Below are 22945 nucleotides of genomic sequence, written 5' to 3' on the forward strand. Positions count from 1 at the left end.
CTCACTTTCCAGGGCTACCCTGGCCACGAACAGAAGCAGGGGCTTGGTTTGGATGACCCTCTACTTCTCATGACTCAGGGACAGCGAACACATGAACGTGAGACAGAGGGCACCAGGAGAGACTGTGATTTTGACATCAGACATTGGAAGACAGTGGAGACACCCTCCAAAGCTCATGCACACACCCATCCACACAGCCCACAGTTACATCCCTTTTAAAGTTTAAGCTACTTTTTAAATCTTTATTGCTGGCACCTCAGTCTACGCCAGAGTCACACTGTGCTCTCTAGCTGCAAACGTGATCATTGCATCCAGAGATCAGCAGGATCCGTGGCACGCTGAGCATATAATCATTCTTGTCAAGGGGGCTGCACCACATCCAGGCTCTGCACTTCTCTTCCTCCCTTCTATTGGAACAACTAACTCTAGAATCAGTTTCATCTGGGTTCCAGAGAGAGTCAAGACTCAGTCCAACCCCAGCCCTTCTTCTGGCTTTCCCATCTCTGACCTTCCATGTGCTGGGTCATACGCTTCCTTTTCTCTACTGGTCAATCTCAAATCTTTTCCCATTTAAGAAATACTTTATTTCATGTGCATGGATGTTTGCCTGTGTGTATAGATGTGTGGGCTGTGCATATGGCACCCGCAGAGGCCAGAAGAACATGTCGGATCCCTTCTATAACTGGACTTAAGGTGGTTGTGAGCCAGCCTGTGGGGGATGGGAATAACTTGACTTGTTATACAGACAAAGTCTGTTGTTTTCTAGTTTAGCTCTTCTTTCCTCTATAACTGACATCCCAAGCACATGGGGCCACATTGTATGTGATTTCATTGCCACTTGAGACTAGCACACAACAGGAAGCTCGCTCTGTACCATGTTATTCCTCTGCCTGGAACATGTCCTCTAACACAGTGGTTCTCGTCCTTCCGAATGCTGTGAGCCTTTACTCAGTCCCTCATGGTGTGGTGGCCCCAACCATCAATTTATTTTTGTTGTTATTTTGCAACTGTAATTTTCCTACTATTATTAATTGTAATATAAATATCTATGCTATGCAGGATATCTAATATGCAACACCTGTGAAAGGGTCATGAACTGCAGGTTGAGAAACACTGCTCTAATGACTTCTGATTCACCCATGTTCCAAGGTCCACCTTCAAAGACACCCTTTTGTGACTGTCTTTATGTAGTCATTCCATTGATCTCTGATGTTCTGCTCTGCATCTTCCTGTGTCCTCCACGACAGCTGTATTGTGCAGCAGTGATGGAACCAGAGCGCTGTACAAACGTGCCCACTGCTCCCGTCCACCCACCATCTCCACTGCCTTGACTTCCAAGATCAGAGATGCTTCTTTCTGCATTCACTCTCAGCGGAGACAGCATCTCGGGAAGAGCTCCCAAAATAGATACTGGTTGACAGTAAAAACTCATCAAACGTGTAAGTGTGGAAGGTTGGATCTTAAGGACTTGAGAAACACAGGGTACACTTCTCTATGCCCTGGGAGAGGGGAGGACAAAGTAAGTTCTCTCATGTTTGGGAGCTTGTTACTAAGGAAAACAGATGTAAGTTAGGTAACATCTTCATGCAGGATAGATTGATGTCAACTTGACACAAGCTAAAGTCATCTGAGAGGAGGGACTCTCAGTTAAGAAAATGTCTCCATAAGTCAGGGATGTGCACAAGCCTATAAGGCCTTTTCTTCTCAATCAGTGATTGATTGGGGAGGGCCCAGCCCATAGTGGATGGTGCCACTCCTGGGCTGATGGTTGTGGGTTCTATAAGAAAGCAGGCTGAGCAAGTCATGGTGAGTAAGCCAGTAAGTGACACCCCTCTATGGTCTCTGCATCAGCTCCTGCCTCCAGGATCCCACCCTGCTTAAGTTCCTGCCCTCACTGCCTTTAATGATGAACAGTTTTCTAGAACTGTGAGTGAACTAAACCTGTTCCTCTCTAGTTGTTTTTCTCATGGTGTTTCATCACAGCAATAGCAACCCTGAGTGAGACAATCTTCCTACATCGTCATCTTCTCTCCTCCATAATCAGCTTCGTATTGAGTGGAGAGGACTCTGCCTCTCCCCTGTGAGGCACAGCACACACCTGCATTCTTTGTGCTGGCTTCCCTGTGGTACGGGAGGGACCCTGGGCTTGCTCTGCCTGCAATGGAAAGACCTCGTTGTACTGCTCTATGCTGTTTCGATCCACTCACCCCTGCACATGTGCGGACTATTTTGAAGAGTTTTTAAAGAATATGTTAGGATGTTATGAAATAATCTAAAACTGAAAAGATTTCACATAAAGTACAATTCAGATGTTTTCCTCCAGAGTCATAAAAGAAAGCCTTTTTAAGATGTACACAGGAGAAGAGCAGGAGGACGCTGGGCAAGAGAGCTGACTTCTCGTGTTTGGGAGTCTGCGGGGCAGGCTTCTGATTGAAGAGGAAAGGCCTCCTTGGTCAGCGTTACCTCAGCACCTCAACTCTTTCCTAGCCCATTGGAGATGAGGCTTCTCAAGGCTAATTGTAATTCCTCTTGGAGAAATGACTCCACAGGCAAAAGCATTTCTTGTCAAGCCTGAGGACTTGTGTTCAAACAAACCCACATGGTGGAAGAGCCGGCTCCTCAGGTTGTTCTCTGACCTCCACCCCAGCACCCCAGCACTATGACATGCACATTGATTCCCAACACACACACACACACACACACACACACATACACATAACATCCCAACACTATGACATGCATATTCATCCCCAACACACACACATAAATAAATGTGATTTAAAGTTCTGTCTTGGAAAAAGAAAGGTCCTGATCAAATCATCTTTTAGATTGTATTTTCTGGCCAGCACTCCTACATTCACTTTGGAAGTGCCTGTTTCCTCAGTGTGATTTTTTTAGTAGTTAAAGTGAACATTTATGTTAGGTGCTGTACTAACAGAAGTATGTCACCACAACTCAGCCTCACATTTTCCCAGCCTTTGGAACTGTTCCTGATGGCCAATACTCAAACTCTCTGAAAGTATGTCCATCTTAGTCACACAATGTGTGTGTGGGGGGGGCGTTCCTTTGTCCTGTTAATAGAATGCAGCTTGAATACACAGAAAATCGCCCTCACACTTTAAACAGCGCTCTCCCTATTTACAGTAAGCAGCAGATTCTATTGAGGACAGGGCAGCGAAGCACCAGACAAGGCAATAACCTGCCCTGGGCGTTCACAGGCCATGATGCTAGAATGGCGGCAAGGTGATTTTCAACCTGTACTTTAGGAAGAAAGGGGAATGAGAAATTCTCCTTCTCCAGTTGCTAAAAATGGCCCATTCAAAAACCAAACCAAACCCAAATCACAAAAACCCAAACAAACAAACGAACTAACTAACAAAACAAAGAAGCAAAACCACGTGGGAACACTAGTAGGTCTGTGAGGACAGAGGACAGAGGGGCCACCACACTCTGTCTCAGGCGTTTTGTGTGTGGCCCCTCTGGATTCCAAGACCATGGTTCTTCCTCCGGACAGGAAGTAAGAAGTAAGACATTTAACATCAAGTCCAGGAAGTTCCTGACACCTTCTGGAGGACCCGGTGGAACACACAGGACAGTTTTAGCTCTCCTTAGGTTCCCGACTGCCCACTTTGTAGCTCAGCTAGTAAAAATGCTCCCTGAAGAGCAGGATTCTGGCAATGAGTAGACGCCCCACCCCCACTGGAATCAGTCTGATTAGGCTGTATTTATGTCAAAGCTGTGGGGAAGATGATGGCACTGGCCAAGTCATTTTAAATCTTGTATTCCAGGCTTATTAGGAATCTCAGCTTTCCCTACCACAGTGGAAAAAGGCAGCTGCTTCTGTGCTAAAGCTCACTCCACACCACCATGAAACTCTGGGTTTGAAAAACAAAAATCTATTTGTAGAGATTTTTATTCACCTGAACCTCAAGTAGAAAGAGAGATGGGCGCTCATCACATTCTTGGCTATCCCTGGCAGCTCTTGCTGGGAACCAGCAACATTCTCTGGTTAGGTCGGTGCAGTTCCTGAGTCCACTGTGTGTTGAATACTGGTCTTCTGAGGAGAGTTGCTACAGAATCAAATGTTTCTGTGACCATAAACTCTGCTGACCACAGGAGCTCTCTAGATGGTGCCACAACACTGTGGGCTCTTTACACTGGATTCTAATCAGCTGCTCATCAGTTCCTTACCCCCTGCCTGGGATCAGCCAGATCTTGCCATTTATTAATACTTCATCATGCCTCAAGGTGTGAACAGGTGTGGAAGGATCAGGTGTCCCAGGAAAAGAGGTCCCCTAAGACCCCAAAGGGATCAGTGTGCATATGAATAAGGTGTCACTGTAGCCATCAGAGTTAGATGAGCCAAAGGGTCATCCCGAGGCCTACCTGCTCTAACTCTCCAGGACTTCCGCCTATAGGAGTTCTCTTTTCTCTCTCTTCTAGAAGCATTTCAGAACCAACCTTCTCTCATTTCCTCTTTTCTTTCTGCCTATTCCTCTCCTTCTTGGACCTTGAGCATGTTAGGCGAGTGGTCTTCCACTGAACTATTTCCAGAACCAATTTCTAACAGGCTGCTGCCAAGACTGTAGGCTGCTCTCCACAAACTGATATCAAGGCCTTACTGTTGTGAGATGGTGCCTACAAAGAGCCTTCACCCCCATGTGCCGGAGCCTTTGGTAGTAAGGTACTTTGCACATTACAAAGGAGGAAAGAAACGAAAGCAGCAATCCAGCCACAAACCCTTTGATCTACAAGACTGTCCTGCCTGTAGGATCTGCTAGGGCAATGGTGGCACAAAGCTTATGGAAACAACCAACCACTAACTGATTTGACATAAGGGTCACTCCACAATATGGAACCCATACCAACACTGCTTGGGTGAGCAAGAACTTGACACTAGATAGCTCAGAGACCTAGGGGGAAAACCAAATACTACTGGTTTAAAAAATACAGTAATGAAATAATTCCTAATGATATTCTAGTATATGCATAGGTCCAGCCATCATTGAGAAGCTTTCTCCTGCAGCAGGTGGGAAGAGACAGAGACCCACAGTCATACACTATGAAGGGAATGTGAGACTTTGGAACAACCAACCCTAAATGAGATGTCTCAGTCCAATGTTCCCCTCGGGGCTTAGAGAACAGCACGGAAGAGGAAAGAATGCAAAAGCCAAAGGAGATAAAGGACACCAAAAAAAAAAAAAAAAAAAAAAAAAAAAAAAAAAAAAAAAAAAAGCCAGGCCCTCTAAATCAATGTGGTCAAAGCTCACATGAAGTCATGGAGTCTGAGGCAGCCCGCACGGGGCCCTCACGGGCCTGCACCAGATGGGATCCTAAACTAAAAAAAGTGGACACATGTCCCCATCCCTAACCCAGAAGCAATCCCTGATTGATAACCACTTGCAAGGGAAATTTTAGTTTCCCCCAAGGGAGTCTCACTGAGGAAACAACTACTCTTAAGAGTAGGCTGCATGCCAGGCAGTAGACAGCCAGCAGGAATGGGCGTGGTGGCATCCTTGGAGGTTCCTTGTCTCCTAATGGCATGTCACGGACTTTCCTTTTTAAAAAAAGTTTTCAGCTCTCCTGTTATAAATAATTATTTATCTATTAATGATAATGTATTATTGTATAGTTGTATAATACACATATTTTTTTTCTTTTCTCTTTTTGCCCTGCTGGTCCTTTGCATGCGTATATGACTTCCAGCTCAGTGTTCTAACGGGATTCCTGAGTCTCTGTTTCTGTGTCTTTTCTTGGGCTCCTTTTCCTTCTGTTTGTTTGTTTTATGTTATTAGGCTATGTTAGTTTTGTTTTATCTTATTACATGTTATTTTTATCCCTAAGAAGCTTGTTTGCTTTCCAGTAAGTAAAAGAAAGGGGGTGGATCTGGATGGGCGGCAAGCGGGGTGTGGAACTGGGAGGAGCAGAGGGAGGGGAACCATAATCAGGATATATTATGTAAGAAAAAAATCCATTTTTAATTCAGAAAAGAAAATTAAGCTTGTTTAGTCAAAGTCACTCTTACTCTGGTCTGCCAAAGATCCAACGCTCCAGAGCCTATACTCCCATCAACGTTAGAAAGCAACACGATGCTCATAGCAGCTCCGTTTTAGACAGAACAAACTCCTTATTTTTCCTGCACCTGAAGCCACTGGAGAGTGAATTGACTATAACAGGACCTGGCAAATTTCTTCTATGAAGGACCAAATAGCAAATGCTTCAGAGTTTGCAGAATATCAGCTTTATCACAAATCCTCAGCCTCACCCCACAGAAGGGAAATAGGTGATACAGAAGGGAACACGCATGGTTGTATCCCAGTGATGCTTTATTGCTAAGGCTGGGTGGGCCAGCTTAGGTCAGCCTACGGAAGCCACTGCCCCTGGTGTGCCACAGTGAGGTCAGTGTGAACAGTGCTGTAGATCACACATGGCTGGATTGCATCCCCAAGGGCCCATGTACTGAGAGTCAGTGGGGCAACATGGGACATGCTCAGCTTTATGGTGGCTACTCGTGTTCCTGGAGATCTGACATAGCTCTTGTGAACCTTCAGTACATTTCATAACAAACTTGTTACAAGTCTGGCCCTTGTTCTGGCTCCAGGTCTTGGCATGGTTGATCTCTATTGTAACAACTCCCATGAGGAAGCAATGTCAGCTGTCATAAAGTCTTTACTGCACCTGAGCCCCATGACTTAAGCCTACAGAACTGTGGGCTAGACAGCCTTCTTCTGTTTCTTCCTTCCTGCATTTTTCCTTGTTTTACATAGTGTTCATTTATTACAGTATATATTTATTTATTATCGTATATGTGTGTGTGCATGGTGCACCGTGTGGTTACGGTGCCATGGGGCATGTCTGGAGAGCAGAAGACAACTCTGTGGAGTCTGTTCTCCTTTTCTACTTTTACATAAGTTTTCGGGGTCAAGCTCAGGTCATCAGGCAGGCACAGCAAACACTGTTACCCATGGCTTCATCCTGGGCATCCAAACCTATGATCTTCGTAAAACCTTTCCACATTCTTCACTACACCAATGGATGACAGAGGTGTACACAGGCTACACGCACATACCAAGATATGATGGCATGGACAGGGTCCATGGCAGAGGAACAAAGAGTCAAGGGCAGAGAGAGATCTGTGTAGCTTTCCAGCCAAATCACAGTGAAAAGCTTGCTTGAGGTGTTAGAAAATTGGGAAAACTGGAATTCTACTTTAGAATTAATCTCAGCTCATCTCAGTTCCTAAGACTGGCATTCATACGACACGACTAAGAAGATTTAGCGTTTTGAATTCTTGTTCTAAGCCCCATTCATTTTTACAAAGGTGGGAATAAATTGTACATGCTTTCAATTTTCCTTTTCTATGACAACAGGATGAGCTTTTCTTTGGTGATAAAACAAATGTGTTGTTTATCATCAGTTTCAGGAAAATGCCAATGGGAACCACAATTGTGGCACACCTAATAGAATGTCCAAGATCAGGAGACCAAACACCAAGCTTGGCATGGTGTGGAGAGGCTGGGATTCTCACAGTATTGGTGAGATGGAAAATAGGAGTGGCATTGTATATAGTCAAGATGACCATTTATCGCTCAAATTAACATGTCTCTCCTATGGCTGAGTAATTCTGCTCTTGAGTATACATATAAGAAATAAGTACCTCTACCCCCTCTCTCCAAAATATATCAGGTACAAAGATGTTTGGCAGCTTTAATCATCATAAACCCAAACTGATAACACCCCAAGTATCAATTTAAGTGAAAAGCACAAAAATATCAAGTGGAATATTACTGAGCAATGTATACAAAATAGTGTACAAAGAATTTATACTGAGACTGGTGGGATGGTATGGGGTTTAGAGCATGTACCAGTCTTGTAGAGGACCTGAGTTTGTTCTAACACCTACATTGGATGCCTCACAACCACCTATAAGTCCAGCTCTCAAGGGATCCAACTTTTTCCTTTGGTGTTCATCCATTCCTGCACTCAATTCTAACACAGAACAAAGCAAGGGCTATATCATGGTCTACACCTGAAACATTTAAAACTGCAAGTGAAACAGGCCTTAAATCATAGAGGAAAACACAAGACAGAGAGACAAAAACTCCTGAACAGTGTGTGGTGCCTCCACCCGTAATCCCTGTGTTTGGGAGGCTGAGACAGAGGATTGAAAGCAGTGAGTCAGGTATTTAGTCTATGCTCTGAAGTAAGTCTTGGCCTCAGAAGAACAGAGGGCAGAGGGGGAGCACTTGCTTTGCACATGGATGGTTCTAGGCTCCATCCCAACCATAAACAACACCTGAAGAAACTATTAAAGGAAGAAGCTCTAGAGAGATGCCAGCATGTTCTTTGGAGACAGCTAATATCTTACTGGACAGGGAGGAATGGCTCCCCTGGCCCTCTCTGTGCCTTCCATCTGGCCTCTTCTTTGTGGCTGTGGTGTGAGCCACACAGGGTTAGCTGAGATCGACAGTGTAGACCTCCCCTCAAGGCTCCTAGATGTTTCTTTGAAGGCAAGATCCTCTTTATTAGGGTAACAGCCATTCTCAGCTCCATCACAGGGATTAGTCTTGCTTTTTAATCTTCATGAAAATGTAATCCCAAAGTCCCAGAGAATATTTGTCCTCCTTTCTGAACATGTGCATTCAGTACAACGTGTCTTATCCATAAGTTGGCTCTTCCCCCTGCTGTGTGCATCACAATATTTGACATGTCACAGTGCGTGCGTGCATGAGTGTGTGCATGTGCGTGTGTATTTGTGTGAGTCTGTGGGTGTGTCTTGGTATACCTAGCTATTTATTTCTTTTGTGTATGTAACTAGGAGTAGCACTGCGTCACAACGATCATATTTGACTTTAAAAAACAAAGCCAAATGGTTTTGTTTGATTTATATTTCTCCAGCCACAAATGAGGGTTCTGCTGATGTCACCTCTCATCCACTCTCCTCTTGTAGGTCTCTCTAGTGCAGTTTCAACTGATGACATATGCTATCATAAGAAACACATACTCACCTGGAAGACACTATTTATTATTGCCTTCTAAAGACCCGGAGACCATTATTATCCTGAGGACTGTGGATGGAGAAGGCCATTTCCAAGTGTCTGTTGGTCCAGGAGCCCAGTGGGAGCCTTGATGGTTCTCTTCCTGAGCTAACCACCAGCAGCATGAGCTACAAGGTCACAAGTACACATGAGGTGGTGAGGTTTCTGTCTTTGAGGAGTTCAAAGTTCTCTACACAGGTTTTCACTCTGTTGAAAATTGTTCCTACGCACAGGCAACAAAGTGGGAACCTCACTATATTCAGCACTGGATTCTTCTCTTGTCATTGGCAAACCTGGACCTTTAGGACTTCTGGTCTTCTCTGAGACTGTGTACTTCTGAATCACTCCATTTTGAACAGGCAGTAAAAATGCTCAGTATTTTTTTTTAAATATTTAAGGTTACAAAATCAAAATACAGTTAGAAACCAGATTGAGTGATGAGGTAAGTCTCTTCCCAACAAATAAAAATGCATACTGGTCATATATTCCAACAATACCATACCATTTCTGTCCTATAGTCACCTTCAAAATAAAACTTTCTGCTTTGTATTTTACCTTTATTTACCAGTGTACAAAGGTAGTAGAGACTGGTAAAATGCATTATGGGACATTTGGACGGAAAGCCGCTCCTTGTCATAAACAAATGTGGTGCTTGCTTTCCTTTGGTTCCAATACTGAACATGCCCACCTCTGCCCCACCAGCTCTTCAGGTGATTGCTCAATTCTGCGCTCTGGCTGAAGAGGCCGAGTGTGAGAGAAGCGAGCTGAGATAATCAATATTTTACAGAGGCAGGGGGAAGAGCCAAGGCTGAGTGTGGTGTGCTTCAAGAAGAGACACTCTATGCTGCTCTGTGTATGGCCTTACTGAGCAATTTTGGTAGCCACCCTTCAGAGAGCTGCTGTCATTGGAGAAGGTACTTCTGGGCTTCTTCAACCCCAGAACCCAGGGGCCACGGGAGAACTCCCGGTTGCTACTTTCATGGAGGCATTTGTTTCCAAACACAGGCCATCTGCCAGCTATTTTTAAAACACTTTCACATTTACCCAGCCAGCTCTCTGTGCTGGGGACTGGATTTGGGCACTTGGGCTTTTATCAACATCTATTTGGAGCAGAATGAAAAATAGCTCAAGATGAAATCAAAGTGTTTCCAGCCAAGAATGTGAGCTGCCCCTTCCTTCCTAGAGGGTGGGTATTTGGTCTTTCTAGCTTCCCTTCTCCTATTCCAAAACTGCCTGTTGCCTTTCTTTAGTGTGTCCAAGTTTAACTGGTACTATTTCCTTAGCAGAAGTATATAAAAAACAGTGTGCACCTAAGCAAATTACAGATTGGACATTGTGTGTGGTTACACACATTCAGATGTGTTGACATGCAGGTTTAAAAGGAGGCAAGTGTGTCCTGTGGGGACCTGCTTAATGGCTTTACCTCCTGCTACCCGCCATGGACTAAGCTCTGGGACATCATTTCATATGGGAGGTTCTGAAGGAACAGGAGAGACAAAATTGGGCTGAGTGTATCAGTGAAGCTTAATATTTTCTTGAGCTTACGTTTTATTCCAAACCTGTGTGATTTAAATCTCTAACCCTTGGGAAGATGAGGGGAAAGCTCCTGAGTCAGACTCTCTAGTTTGCAAGCTTATTTTCTTAGCAACCTATTCCATGTTACTGCTCAGTGCAGGCTTAAAGCCAGCATCATGGCAGCTATGGGAGGGAGTGTCTTGTGTGCTGTCTCTGAGCCCGAATGTCATCTCAACAGTGGTGTCAGTGTCATCACATCACAGGGAGGAGGCAGTAACCCACGCATGTCCCCCGTTTGCCTGCATGTAGAGCTGCTTGGTGTGGACTCCTGTTTGCCTCACAGAGTGAGGAGGCCAAGAGGGAAAGAGCCGGGGAAAACACAGCACAGACTTTGAGGCTGTAGCAAATGCGGGGCACTCTGAGTTGTAGGTGCGTGGCATTAGGTAAGAGGGTGACAGTATGCCAAGATTAGTTTCTTCTGGACACCCCTTGGAGACTGTGCTGGGATCTCCTTATGCAGAGATACTTGTGACTGATCTGTAAGGCATGAGGAGCTATCAGTCCTGGTATAGCATCAGCTGGTTTGGGCTGGTTTGAGGTGGAAGCTCTGTCATGGATTGTCACATCATGGAATGGTATAAAGCTGAACCCCTGGGGCAAATTTTAAATTCAAGAGTAGCTCTTGCTCTGAGTACATGGCCTACAGGATAGCCCAGGCACTTGTTCTGTGTTGCCACTCACAGCACTGCCGATGGAATTTGCTACTCAGTGGGGGCTGGGCACACCAGCATCGTGGTGGGAAGAGCACAAGATGGAACTGGCTCAGCTGAGTTCTGCTGTTAGCATCTGCCTCGCTTTAGTGTACACCTCTCTCAACAGCCACAAATCTGTTCTTACCCCCAGGCTATAAACAAGAAACCCAAGGCCTGCAGCCCAAGGTATTAAGGATTTTGGTAAGGTTACACAGATCTGGGTTTTGAATGTGACCTGAATCCAGGCTGCCCAAGTCCCTGCTATGGAACATCACACTGCCTGGCTGCTCCCGGGGAGGTAGAGCAATGCTGCAACTGGATGTCCCCACAAGTCTCATGTTTCCCCATCAGCTCACCAGATGCTACCCCTGCACTGAAGTGCAGTCCCTGCACGCATGCACCTATTCATGGCCCTTGCTTATATCAGTTAGCATGTGACCAAATCCTGAGGATCCAGCAAAGTAAGACCTGGGCTAAAGTGATCTGGAGAGATGTCTCAGAAGATTCACTGTGCGAGTTTAAGGAACTCCCTTAAAAGGTGAATTCTGTATGTAATTCCAATGCTGCATGTATGTAATCCAAGTGTTGCATGTATGGCATCTCAATGGTACGTGTATGTGAGCCATCCCAATGCTGCATGTATGTGAGCCATCCCAATGCTGCATGTATGTGAGTCATCCCAATGCTGCATGTATGTGAGTCATCCCAATGCTGCATGTATGGTATCCCAGAGCTGGGGGTGTTGGTGGTAAGATCCCTGGGGCTTACCACCTGACTAGTCTAGCAAGCTCTACATCTAACGATGGATCTTATCTCAAAAGTAAGATGCAAACAACTAGCATACGACTTTGGCCTCCACATTAGTATTCACATATATCCCACACACACATGTACATATATACACAAACACACACAAACTCGTATACCACACAGGATCCTGTTTGGAGCTGCTCTGAAGATAAAGAAGGCTCTGTTTACAAAGGCAGCCCAGTGAGGAAATAGCCAAGAAGCAAGAACTACAAATTCCAGCCCCAGGTCCTCACATACACCAGGACTCCTCAAATACCCATCCTCCCAGCACCATCTTCCTGGTATTCACAGATGGACTCCTGTTACAGTTTTGTCTCCAATTGGCTTTGTTTGCTAGCTACTTAGAATGCAGAGGACGTCTGTGTATGGCCACTACGAGAAAGACAGCATTAATATTTGCTCTAAAGAGAAAATAAAACCAGTTTCTTCAGATTAATTACTTAGTTTTGTAAATAATTGTTTGTAATAAAAATTTATTGGAAGAAAGCCATACTCATGTCGCAAGGCCCTCCAAGGGTTCTGATGAGCCCAAAATATTTTCTTTCTCACACTTAAGAAAGTGTGCAGGCCTCTGAAGTAGATCCAACCAGTCTCAGCCAGGCTTTGACACTCTCTTCTGTGTGTTGCTGAGGTCGGGAGAGACCAGGGAGATATTCACTAAGGATGTCCCAGCATTGTTGAAACTGAAAGCTTACATGATACCGCACAGAGAATAAGGCTCAATATGAGACCTGAAGCTCTCCCAGGCAAGTCAGAAGCCTTCCATTACTGTGTGCAGAGACAACGGTTAGAGAAGCTCTGTAGCAGTTTCTTACGACTCAAAACACCACAGTGGTAACCTGTTGATGTCAGGAACTGAGACCCACAGGAAGATGAAATACAGGAGAAGAACATACCAGAACTGCATCACCCGAGAACCAAGGCGTGGCTAAAAGAACCTTGGGCACTGGAAACCACCAGTGTGGCTTCAGGAAGTGTGACTGTTAACTTCCCTGTCCTCTTGACTGGATGTGGAATCATTTCAGAGGCACACCTCTGGTGGGGTTTGTCCAAGGTGCATGTGGGCGGTACTACCCTCTGATGGGAGGTACCTACTCAAGCTGAAGAGGAAAAGAGAAAGCCAGATGTCTTCAGCACCCCTGTTCCTGCCTTCTGATCTACCGGGATATGAACAGTCAGCCTTATACCTCCACCATGTCAGGGGAAAACTGTTCCCTTCACACTGGCTTCCCTGCCTGATGGATTCTATGCCCATAGACTGAAAACCAAAATAAAACCTCCCCTGAGTTGCGGCTGAAGCAAGTGTCCCTTCTCAGGAGAGACCAGCAGCAGTGAGACTCACGTAGGTAGAGTTGTAGGAACATTGATTCCTCTTTATTCCGAGAGTCACCCGGCTCATGCCCTAGTGTGTGGTGATGGGACCTGGCTCAGACCGAAGGCTCATTCTTGACTTCCTGGGCAGTCCTAAGTAGACATCCATCTCCCAGCTTGTCACTTACTTTTGGGTTGTGAGTGGGGATCAGTGGGCAATGGAGTAAAAAGTGAGGGTTGGCTATGGCTCACCCCTGCCAGGTAGAGATGTGCAAAGGCAGTTAAGCTGGGCAACAAGGCAGGAGGGACGAGGAAGTAAACAAAAGTTAGAAAGACATTATCTACCCTGATGATGATCTTTACGGAAATTCCTGAGTACACAGGGAAATGTACCCTTTGATTTCCTTGTTAAGATGCCTCTGAGATCCAGCAGGGGAGCCTGTGAGCCCATTCTGAAATCTGTAGGGCATCAAAGGTGATTGTGCTTGGGGGGCAGGGCGAGGCCCTGGGTTCAAAGGGTTTGTTGTAATGGATTAGCGCAGGCTTTGGACAGGGATGCTTGCAGAAGCTCTTGGTGGAAGCAATGTCTGAGGGAGACATTCTCATCCCATCAGCCGGCCTTGGGGATGGTCATACTTTCTGCACGAGCCTGTGGACATTCAGAGACTTTGTAAGGGGCCTTTTAAAAGTTCAACGTGCTTTCAGTGAGAAGGTGTCAATGAACATTTAGGGACTCTTAAATGTGAAGGTCATTCGATTGTTCTTTTATAAATTCACTCACAAAGATGCTACCGAAAGGAAAGAAGGAGGAGAAAGAGGAGGAGGAGGAGAAACCCAACAACAACAATACTGTGATGTAGACACTTAATGGCATGTTTTTGTGACTAAAATCAAAGATGCTTTGCTTGCTACACAAGAGCACAGGTACCCAGACATAAGTGGACATTTAAGGGGCAGCCTTTACCAAGCTGCAGCCTGAAGTTTTAGTAAGGAAAGCAAAAGTGTAACTGGTTGGGGGTCATTCATGAGTCTGCATCACAGACACAAGGTATGTGGGGTATGTCTCTGACTGAAGAGACCAGAGGCTGTGGATGCCTGGCCGTAGGTCGGAGAGCATCTGTTCCCACTACCGACCCCCAACCCTAGTATGAGAGTCTCAACTCTGGTAGAACGCTTCATTTTCCTCATGACTTCTGAGCCTGATGCCTACAGCACCCTTTCCTGTCAGTTCGTTTGTAGAGGTTTGGCACGGGAGATCCCCAAAACCCACGTTTTCCCACTTGAGTTGTATAAACTTGGAAGGGCCAAGTCCTGCCAGGGGCCTGCTCTGCTTGATACTTTTCTCTGTTTAATGAGACACTGGATTAGGGATGAGAAGGGAAAGCAGTTGTAGACTCTGTTGTCTGCACAGGATTTAAAGGATCAATTCCAGCGTCACGCTGAGCTGTGTGTGAACTCTCTGGCTCCACTCTGGGCCCTAACAGGTGTGTGAATGCTGACTGGGCAGATAACCAAAGTTCTTTTAGTGTTGGGCAACTTTACAGCGAGCAAGGACAAAGAGGAGCTAAAGGTTATCTTTAAACACTGGTCAGGTCAAAGTACCGAGAATAGATGACTCATCAGTGCTCAGCCCGAGAAAGGCATCTGCACCACCCACTCCAAGGTTCGGCAAGCACCGAAGGAGAGGGGCGGAAAGGGTCGGGGAGTTTGAGCTGAATGACAGGCTGTCTTCTAGACTGGGGATGGTTACTGCACTCGGGAACTCACAGTGCAAAGGGAGATCACGGTGTAGTGATCACCTGTAAAAGATCTGAACAAGATTGCACCATCAACACTCCATCATGCAAGGGGGCAGGGCCCATATTGTAGCCACCGTTTCCTAAGGAACTCTAGGCCCGTAATGGTGGTGGAGAGGTGGGGAGGTATATTCCTCAATGGGTGGCCACTGGTAAGATGCCCTGACTCAACTAGGTGCTCCCTTTTCCATGCTCACGAAAGCAACCCTAATTTTAAATGCAGTGGTGCTGCGGGCCACACACATATACAGAAAGGCATGGAAGCAGGAGACTGGCCTTCTGGGGGACATTTGGTGGGTAGGAGAGGGGATAAGAGATAAAAGCAGGGGAAATTACATCCTGTATGTGTATAAACTTTATTTGGTTGTAGCCAAGAGGCAGAGAAGTGACTTTTTTTCCCAGAGTTTATAAACAGGGTGTGAGCCTTGCACTGAAGTAATAATAATAATAATATGATGATGATAATAATAACAATAATAATAATAATATGATGATGATGATGATAACAATAATAATAATAATAATAATAATAATAATAATAATAATAATAATAAATAGTAAGTTTTTGGATTGTGGGGGTGTGTGCAAAGCACAGTGAGAGGAGTGAATGTCCCGTCTCAGCTCTGGATGGACTCAGGAGGTCTTCTGAGAGGAAGTGATAGGACCACAGGCAGCTGGGGCTCAGTGGGAGGAGCAGTGAGCCCAGCGCAGGCTCAGTTATGTGCGGCACAGGTCGGCATGGCTGCAGCCTGTCTGTGGCAGGAAGCTCACGGCAGAGGAGACAGAATAGCTACACTAAGCACAGAGGGCACTGGGCCAGCCCCTCAGAGTAGCTGGCACATCTCAGCAAGTGGGTCCACGTGAACCATAACCAGAATCCCTTGCTGGCTTTCCCTTAGCTACACCATGCCATCTTGACCAAACTAAAAGTTTCTAAGATGTCATTCCCTACATAACCAACAACACCTAAAATTTAGGCTTTCAAAAAAGAAGACCTTAACAAAAGAAAAGCTTTGGCTTAGAGTTCTGTGATAGTCTGTTGATAAACCTGGCCTTCTTGCTCTGCAGCAGGGCAAGGGCAGTGTCATGTTGAATCTGTTTCCATGGAGGACAAGTAACTGTTTATCCAGACATGAAGCCCACCCTACTTCATCTTGCTTTCACTGTGTGTCTTTCTTGGGACAGGGTCTCACACAGTGTCCCAGGCTAACCCAGAAATCACTATATATATAGCTAAGTAGCCCAGGCTGGCCCAGAAATCACTATTTATAAATAGCTAAGTAGCCCAGGCTACTTCCAGTAGCAGTTCTTACAGTGGTGCTGAGGTGAGGCAATGGCCCTGGTGTGTATGCTGCTTTCTATATTTCTATATCTTTATACTTAGGCCATGGCCTTAGATTCCCCTGAGCCCATGAAGAGCTCTTTCTGTATCTTTGAGTTCCTCTGCTTCTGTGGCTCCTTTCCTGAGTCTCCATAAATTTTTGTAGCACGTTTGGAATGGCTGAAAATCGATTCTTCTCTCTCCCATTCTCCCATTAGCGCTCTCAAACTCCATGCTCTGGCAGAGGGCTTCAAAAAGGCCTTCCTTAGCCTATGCCACCTCGGAAAATACAAGACTCATCACCATTTACCACGAGGAGGTTTTAGATACAAGCCCAACGGTTCATGGACTATGGAGGAGTGCATTTTACTGGCAAATCCCTTTACACATTCAAAATCAAATTTGATCTATCAGAATTAAATTTCACATGGTATTCTATTCTAGAGAATACATCTCTAATATGGAGCAAGTGGTGTGCTGGTTGTTTTATTAACTATTGGCAATAAAACAGAGCAGAAAAAGTAATTCAGAGTTTTAAAAGCTGCTTTTATGGCACATAGTATATATTTCAGTTTGAATACAGACATTATAATCAAAGTAGTCTTACCACGGCTGGTGAGATGGCTCAGGGGGTGAAGATGCTAAGCCTGATTGCTTGAGTTTGATCTCTGGTACTTATGGTGAGGGAAAGAACTGACTCCCGCTAATTGTCCTCTGACCTCCATTCAAGAGCCATGTATAACAATAGGTATGTGTATGAACACACACACACAGACAAACACACACACACAGGTACACACACAAATAATAATAAAATACAAAACTTCCTTTTTCTAAATCTCAGCACTGTTCCTTAATAACTGTTTTATTAAGCACAGCAATTAACTTCTCTGAACCTTAGTTGTCATGAAAAATAAGAGGAAGGAGGGCGCCCTAAGTAATTTGTCTCCTTGGGCTACCACGGGGACTAGTGGGATAAGAAGAAAGTGCGCTCCCAGTAGCTAAGACACAGAACACATTGTCTAGGTACCAATCATCGGGTAAGCAGAAAATAGATAAAAGATGGGGTCTACATTCAGCCATGAAGAATAATATCGTGTCATTTGTAGTAAAGTGGACAAAACTACATATCAGCACATTAATCAAAATAAGCCAGACCCCAAACCCCCACATTTTCTGTCTGTCTGTCCATCCGTCCATCCATCCTTCCATCCATCCATCCATCCATCCATCCATCCATCCATCTATCCATCTGTCCATCCATCTACCTATGACATAGAAGTAAAATGGAAGCTATTTGAATTATTTTCTTTTACTTTTAAAATTATATGAATGTGTATGTCTGAGGGTAGGGTTGCCCTCAGAAGAAGGCATTGGGCCCTGTAACTGGAGACCTAAAAGTCTGTGAGTCACCCTAAGATAGGTACTGGGAACTGAACTTGGATCCTCTATAAGAGCAACACGCTCACTTTCAACCACTGAACCATTGCTCCAACTCAAAGGTAGACAACAAAGAAAGGAAACCAGTAGGAAGGAGAATAGGGACCAAAAAGTTCAGTATGTGTGTGTGTGTGTATGTGTGTGTGTGTGTGTGTGTGCGCACATGAATATGAGCAAAGCATATATCTGACATGTAGCAAACATCCTATAAGTTAGCTAACACTGTAACACAATTCTTAGATGTATCTGGTCCCTACCAAACGTACAGAATGAAGTGGGTATGCCAGCAGTCACAGCAGGAAGGTCTTGTTCTTAAGACCATCTTCGCTCTATAGTGGGCTCATGATGCTTATGGACTATATGGGGGCCAGTCTCAAAGAGAGAGATACAAGGAGAGGAAAGGAAAGAAAGAAAGGAAGGAAGAGAGAGAGAGAGAGAGAGAGAGAGAGAGAGAGAGAGAGAGAGAGAGAGAGAGAGAGAGAGAGAGAGAGAGAGAGAGAGAGAGAGAGAGAGAGAGAGAACAGAAGAGAGCAGAAGAAAAAAAACTATTAAAAAAGAAGAAAGAAAGCCAGAAAAAAGAAATAACAAATGGTCTGGGATCAGCACTATGTAGTTTATAGAAAACATGACAGCACATGTTTTTGTTTGGTTTGGTTTTGTTTTGGCAGTCTTGGGAGTGAACCCAGGCTCTCAGGCATACAAGATAGGGCTTTTCCACTGTGCCACACTAACTCTTACCCTTTTGATTCTATGCTAAGAGATATTTTCCTCGGACCTAGCCTTGAGGGGCTGGTATAAGACACACACCAGTGACAACAGACAATTATGTTTATAGAGGGGTATATGACACAGATCAGACCAACAGGACCACAGCCTACACTGTGGCAGTGTGATCATGACCGAAGTCTGTTTCTCTCTTTTTCTCTCTACTTCCTCCCTTCCCTCTCTTCTCTAGGAAGACAAACCTGGAGCTGCTGGGGCCATCCTTGTCAGCCACAGGGAACAGCTTTCTAACTAGGAAGGCAACAGCAGCATACAGAACGGATGCAGATAAAGTCTCACAAGCTCTTCAAGCCCATAACTCACATGGATTTTCTGTGATGTATGCTGATTTTCAGCTAAGCTGCTCTGAGTTTCTATTACTTTCAGTCAAGGGCTCTTTCTCCTTGGCCAGGCATCTCTCAGGGCTCCGTTTTCTATGTAGCAAATCTAAGATCTCTTGGTTCATAATAGTTCCTGCATCCAACAGGAGGATTATGGGTAAGATGCCTAGCTTTTGGCTCCACAACCCTGGAGAACACTGTATATATCTCAGGTACTTCTGGGATCCCTGGATAGTATCTTGCCCATTGACTAAGAAATGGACCGGCTCCATGGCTGGGACTGAGTTGGAGTATCAAAGTTGAAAAACATGGGTGAGGAGAAGAGCCATGCTTGAGTTGGAGATGTGGTTCTTCTGGCAAAGGAAGGGATTCCTGGCACGAGCTGTTCGCCTTTCTAGGTATTGCTGTTCTTAAGTGTCAAACAAGTGAAACCAATCCCCAAGATCCCTTTTCAGTTCTTACATTCCAGAGGCGACTATTACTCCAGGGCTCCTCTCCATTATGTATGGTGTGGGGTAATTGGTTACAATTCCCATATTTGTCTGATTCCTTTTGTTTCAGCTTTAAAAATATACTCTATTAGACTCAATTTCTGTATTCGAAGTACTTATTTCCCCTCCGATTTCCTTCTAAGAAAAACATTTCTTTTTGTGTAATTGGACATAATGATCCCATTTTCTTCCCATTTCTATATTTTTAAATCTAATTAAGGTGATAAGTCCCGTGAGAGTGGAAGCCGGGGTTTTCCTGTGTGTGTAAACATTATTTTTTTTAATTGCCAACTAAGCTGCCAATTTTGACAGGGAAACAGGATATGGGTTTTAAGTAATATAAGCAGGAAATGGGTTTCCAGCTCACACAAAATAAATATAATACTACCGATTTACTCCTAGTTCACATCTGACTTATTCATTTATAACTTTAGTCTGAGTTGAAGCTCTCCCACAAAAATACGTTTGACCTCCATGTGGACAGGACCAGAATAGGAGCATCAGGTGACCTGCCCAGGTAAATATCATGGCATAGATGTCAGACAAAAAGAAAAAAAAAACCTCAGAACATCAGGTGACCCTTCTGGTGTCACTTGTGTAAATAACACGGTCATTTTAGGTCACCAGGCCTTTCCCGGCAAGGGGAGAAAGGTCAATCCTAAGATAATTGAACATTGGCTTCCCAGCTCCACATTTCTCACTCCATTTGGAGAGATCAAGTAACTGGATGGTATGTGGCCACATGATCTCTCCTGTACAGAGCTACCAGAGGGAATGTCCACACTCAACCCTTCTGATTGGCTGCCCAGCTCAGGCCTGTTCCTGGGGACTCTATGTATGAACAGGACTTTGGCTCCAAAGGCTGTAATGGCTATCTCTTGGTAAACCTAACTGAATGATGTGGAGGCAGAGGTCATAGGGTGGGCTGGCACTGCAGTCCAGGGCTATTGTCAAAAGCTTGCTTTTGGTCACCTGCTTTTCCATTAGAAGGCCCACCTTGTCCTGTGGATGACTCTGCATTGTTTTCCCTTGCTTTTCTGTTCCCATGCTTTGGAAAGGAGAGCACATCTGTCCCAACAGTCTGAGGATGGGCTTTGTGTTCTCTCTCCTGAGACTGGCCGAGGTACATTAAGCGAACTGAGCACTGTGGTTAAGATGGACAGCCAGTTGGCATAAGATTAACCATGTTAATCCTATTCCTGAAGAGCAGAAATCTAAGCAATGAGGCTAGAGAAAGATACAAGAAACAGTGTTAAGAAACGTGTGTGTGTGTGTGTGTGTGTGTGTGTGTGTGTGTGTGTGTGTCTTCTGAGAATATTGCAGTCCCTGGACAGGTTGGTATCAGAAAAAGCCAAGCTCACAGCACAGTAAAATCATGAATGGGTATCTGGCTCTCGGAGGAAAAAGACATCTCCAGGCTGCCCAGTAGCACCTTGCCTACTGACTCATCTGCAGTGAGCCTTCAACATCCCCTGAGGAATGACAGAGAAGTAGCAGTGCCCTCCTCATCTTCCCTGGACACATCTCTGAGACATCTTATGCCAGCTGCCTGGGCCATTCACTGGGGACACATCCTTATGATGCTCTCGGCCTGATGGCTGAACGATTTGCCACCACATTCTAGTCTATGTAGAAGCATGAAGGAGAAAATATAAATAATGCAACCAATCTGTATCGATAACATCCAGCTATACACTAGTGCATCTACAGCCAACTCCCCATGCTACAGTCTCTCCACTGTCAGGATGAGGATACAGAGCAGGCATGACCACATTGACTGTCAGCTCGAAAGGCCCGAGGACTCAGGGACCCTTCTGGAATCCACAGCCACAACACTTATGACCTGCTTTCCCAGTCTCGTCAGAGGCTTCATGGCTATTTCATTTTCATGCCTTCTCTTTTTACCCCTGGCCACAGCAGCATGCATTTCTGTCATCTGACTGTCCCATGTTAACGCTCTCGACCATGGGACCTTAGAAGCCGAGCAAATCTATGCAGAGATAAGTAAACAGAGGTTCCACTCACACTCTTTGGACATGCCCACTTCAAAGCACTTCTGCAGGCGGCAGTACTGGCACCGGTTCCTAGTGACCTTGTTAATAACGCAGTTCTTATCTCTGTGGCAAGTGTAGATCATGTTCTTCTGAATACTTCGGCGGAAAAAGCCCTGCAAGCAAGAAGACGAGCAAATAAGCACCTAGCTTCATGAGACAGCAGAGGCCACCTTGGGGTGCACATTGGGTCTAGTCTGTTGATGAAGGGATAGCTGCAGAAACTGAAGTAGAAACCCCAAACCCCAGGTCTAGAGAAGTGGTTCAGTGGCTAAGGTCACTTTTGATCTTGTAGAGGGTACAAGTTGTGTTCCCAGCACTTACAATTGGCAGCTCACAACTGCCTAAAGACCCTTCTAGTCAAAACTAGAGATGGTTAATAGTGTCCAACTAAAACGAGTATCGAGTTAAGTTGCTTTGGAAAACATCAGACTGAGCTAGCTCGAACCCATGTCAGCTTAGCTAGCGTCCCTACCCACTTACCTACCTATCATCTCCTACATTTCCCTCAGGTCCCTTTGAGTCAGCTTTGCATTTAGTTTTTCTTGTTAGTAAACTAAATACAATTTTTATTTGGCTTCATTTACATGTGTGTGCCGAGTGGGTTGCCATTGTTTTTAACTTCCCAAGAAGGCTTTGATAAACTCAGTAATAAATCCTGAAACCATGTGGCACACTCATGAAATGGAATAAACTTTAGGTTCAAAAGTAGGAGCCTCACATCTCTGCCCCTCGGTTACTACCAGACAGCTGTACATCCCTGGTTAATGGAGTGCTGCTTGTTCAAATCAACGTGAGGGTGTAGCGGGTGATAAACGCCCGTCGGCTAAGCTGCCGCCCAGAGTATTAAAAGTGTGGGGCTCTACCTGACCAGTTGCAGTGGGATTTACAACCACTCTACAAACCACTCTGCTGGAGGCAGGAAATACAATGAACAGTCTTCTTGTGTGAGCACAACCTTGCCTACAGTGGATTACTATGGCAGAGGCCTGACTAACAACCACTGAGGCTCGACTTGTGAGCTCCCTCATGGAGTGTGTGTTGCTCAGAGTTTTCACACAGGTGCCGTAGGATTTGAACGTCTAAATAAACGTATCGTTACTGGCATGTTTCACTCTAAGGACCTGGAAATCTGGTTTAACACTGCTGAGTTGTCAGTAGCTCTACCCCCTCATCTTTCTTTAAGAAAACATGGTTTATTTTTCTACCTTTGGTGTTATTAGGATGATCAGAATCTAAAACAACAGATCACCTGTGACCTGGAACCTGTGGTAGGACACCTTTCTCAGAACACTACATAGAACCCCTGGTTCTTAG

General features: G+C 45.1%; 1 protein-coding gene across 1 annotated transcript in view; it reads right to left on the minus strand.

Annotated features, from left to right (window-relative positions):
• The window catches only part of RARB (retinoic acid receptor beta), a 131915-nt gene that overhangs the window by 45009 nt on the left and 63961 nt on the right, over positions 1-22945 (minus strand). Inside the window, exon 3 of the mRNA XM_080926714.1 lies at positions 21603-21744. Within this exon, the coding sequence (XP_080782840.1) occupies positions 21603-21744 (142 nt within the window). The remainder of the gene's footprint in view (positions 1-21602; positions 21745-22945) is intronic.

This window comes from Micromys minutus (assembly GCF_963924665.1).
Source record: "Micromys minutus genome assembly, chromosome: 12".
NCBI lineage: Eukaryota > Metazoa > Chordata > Mammalia > Rodentia > Muridae > Micromys > Micromys minutus.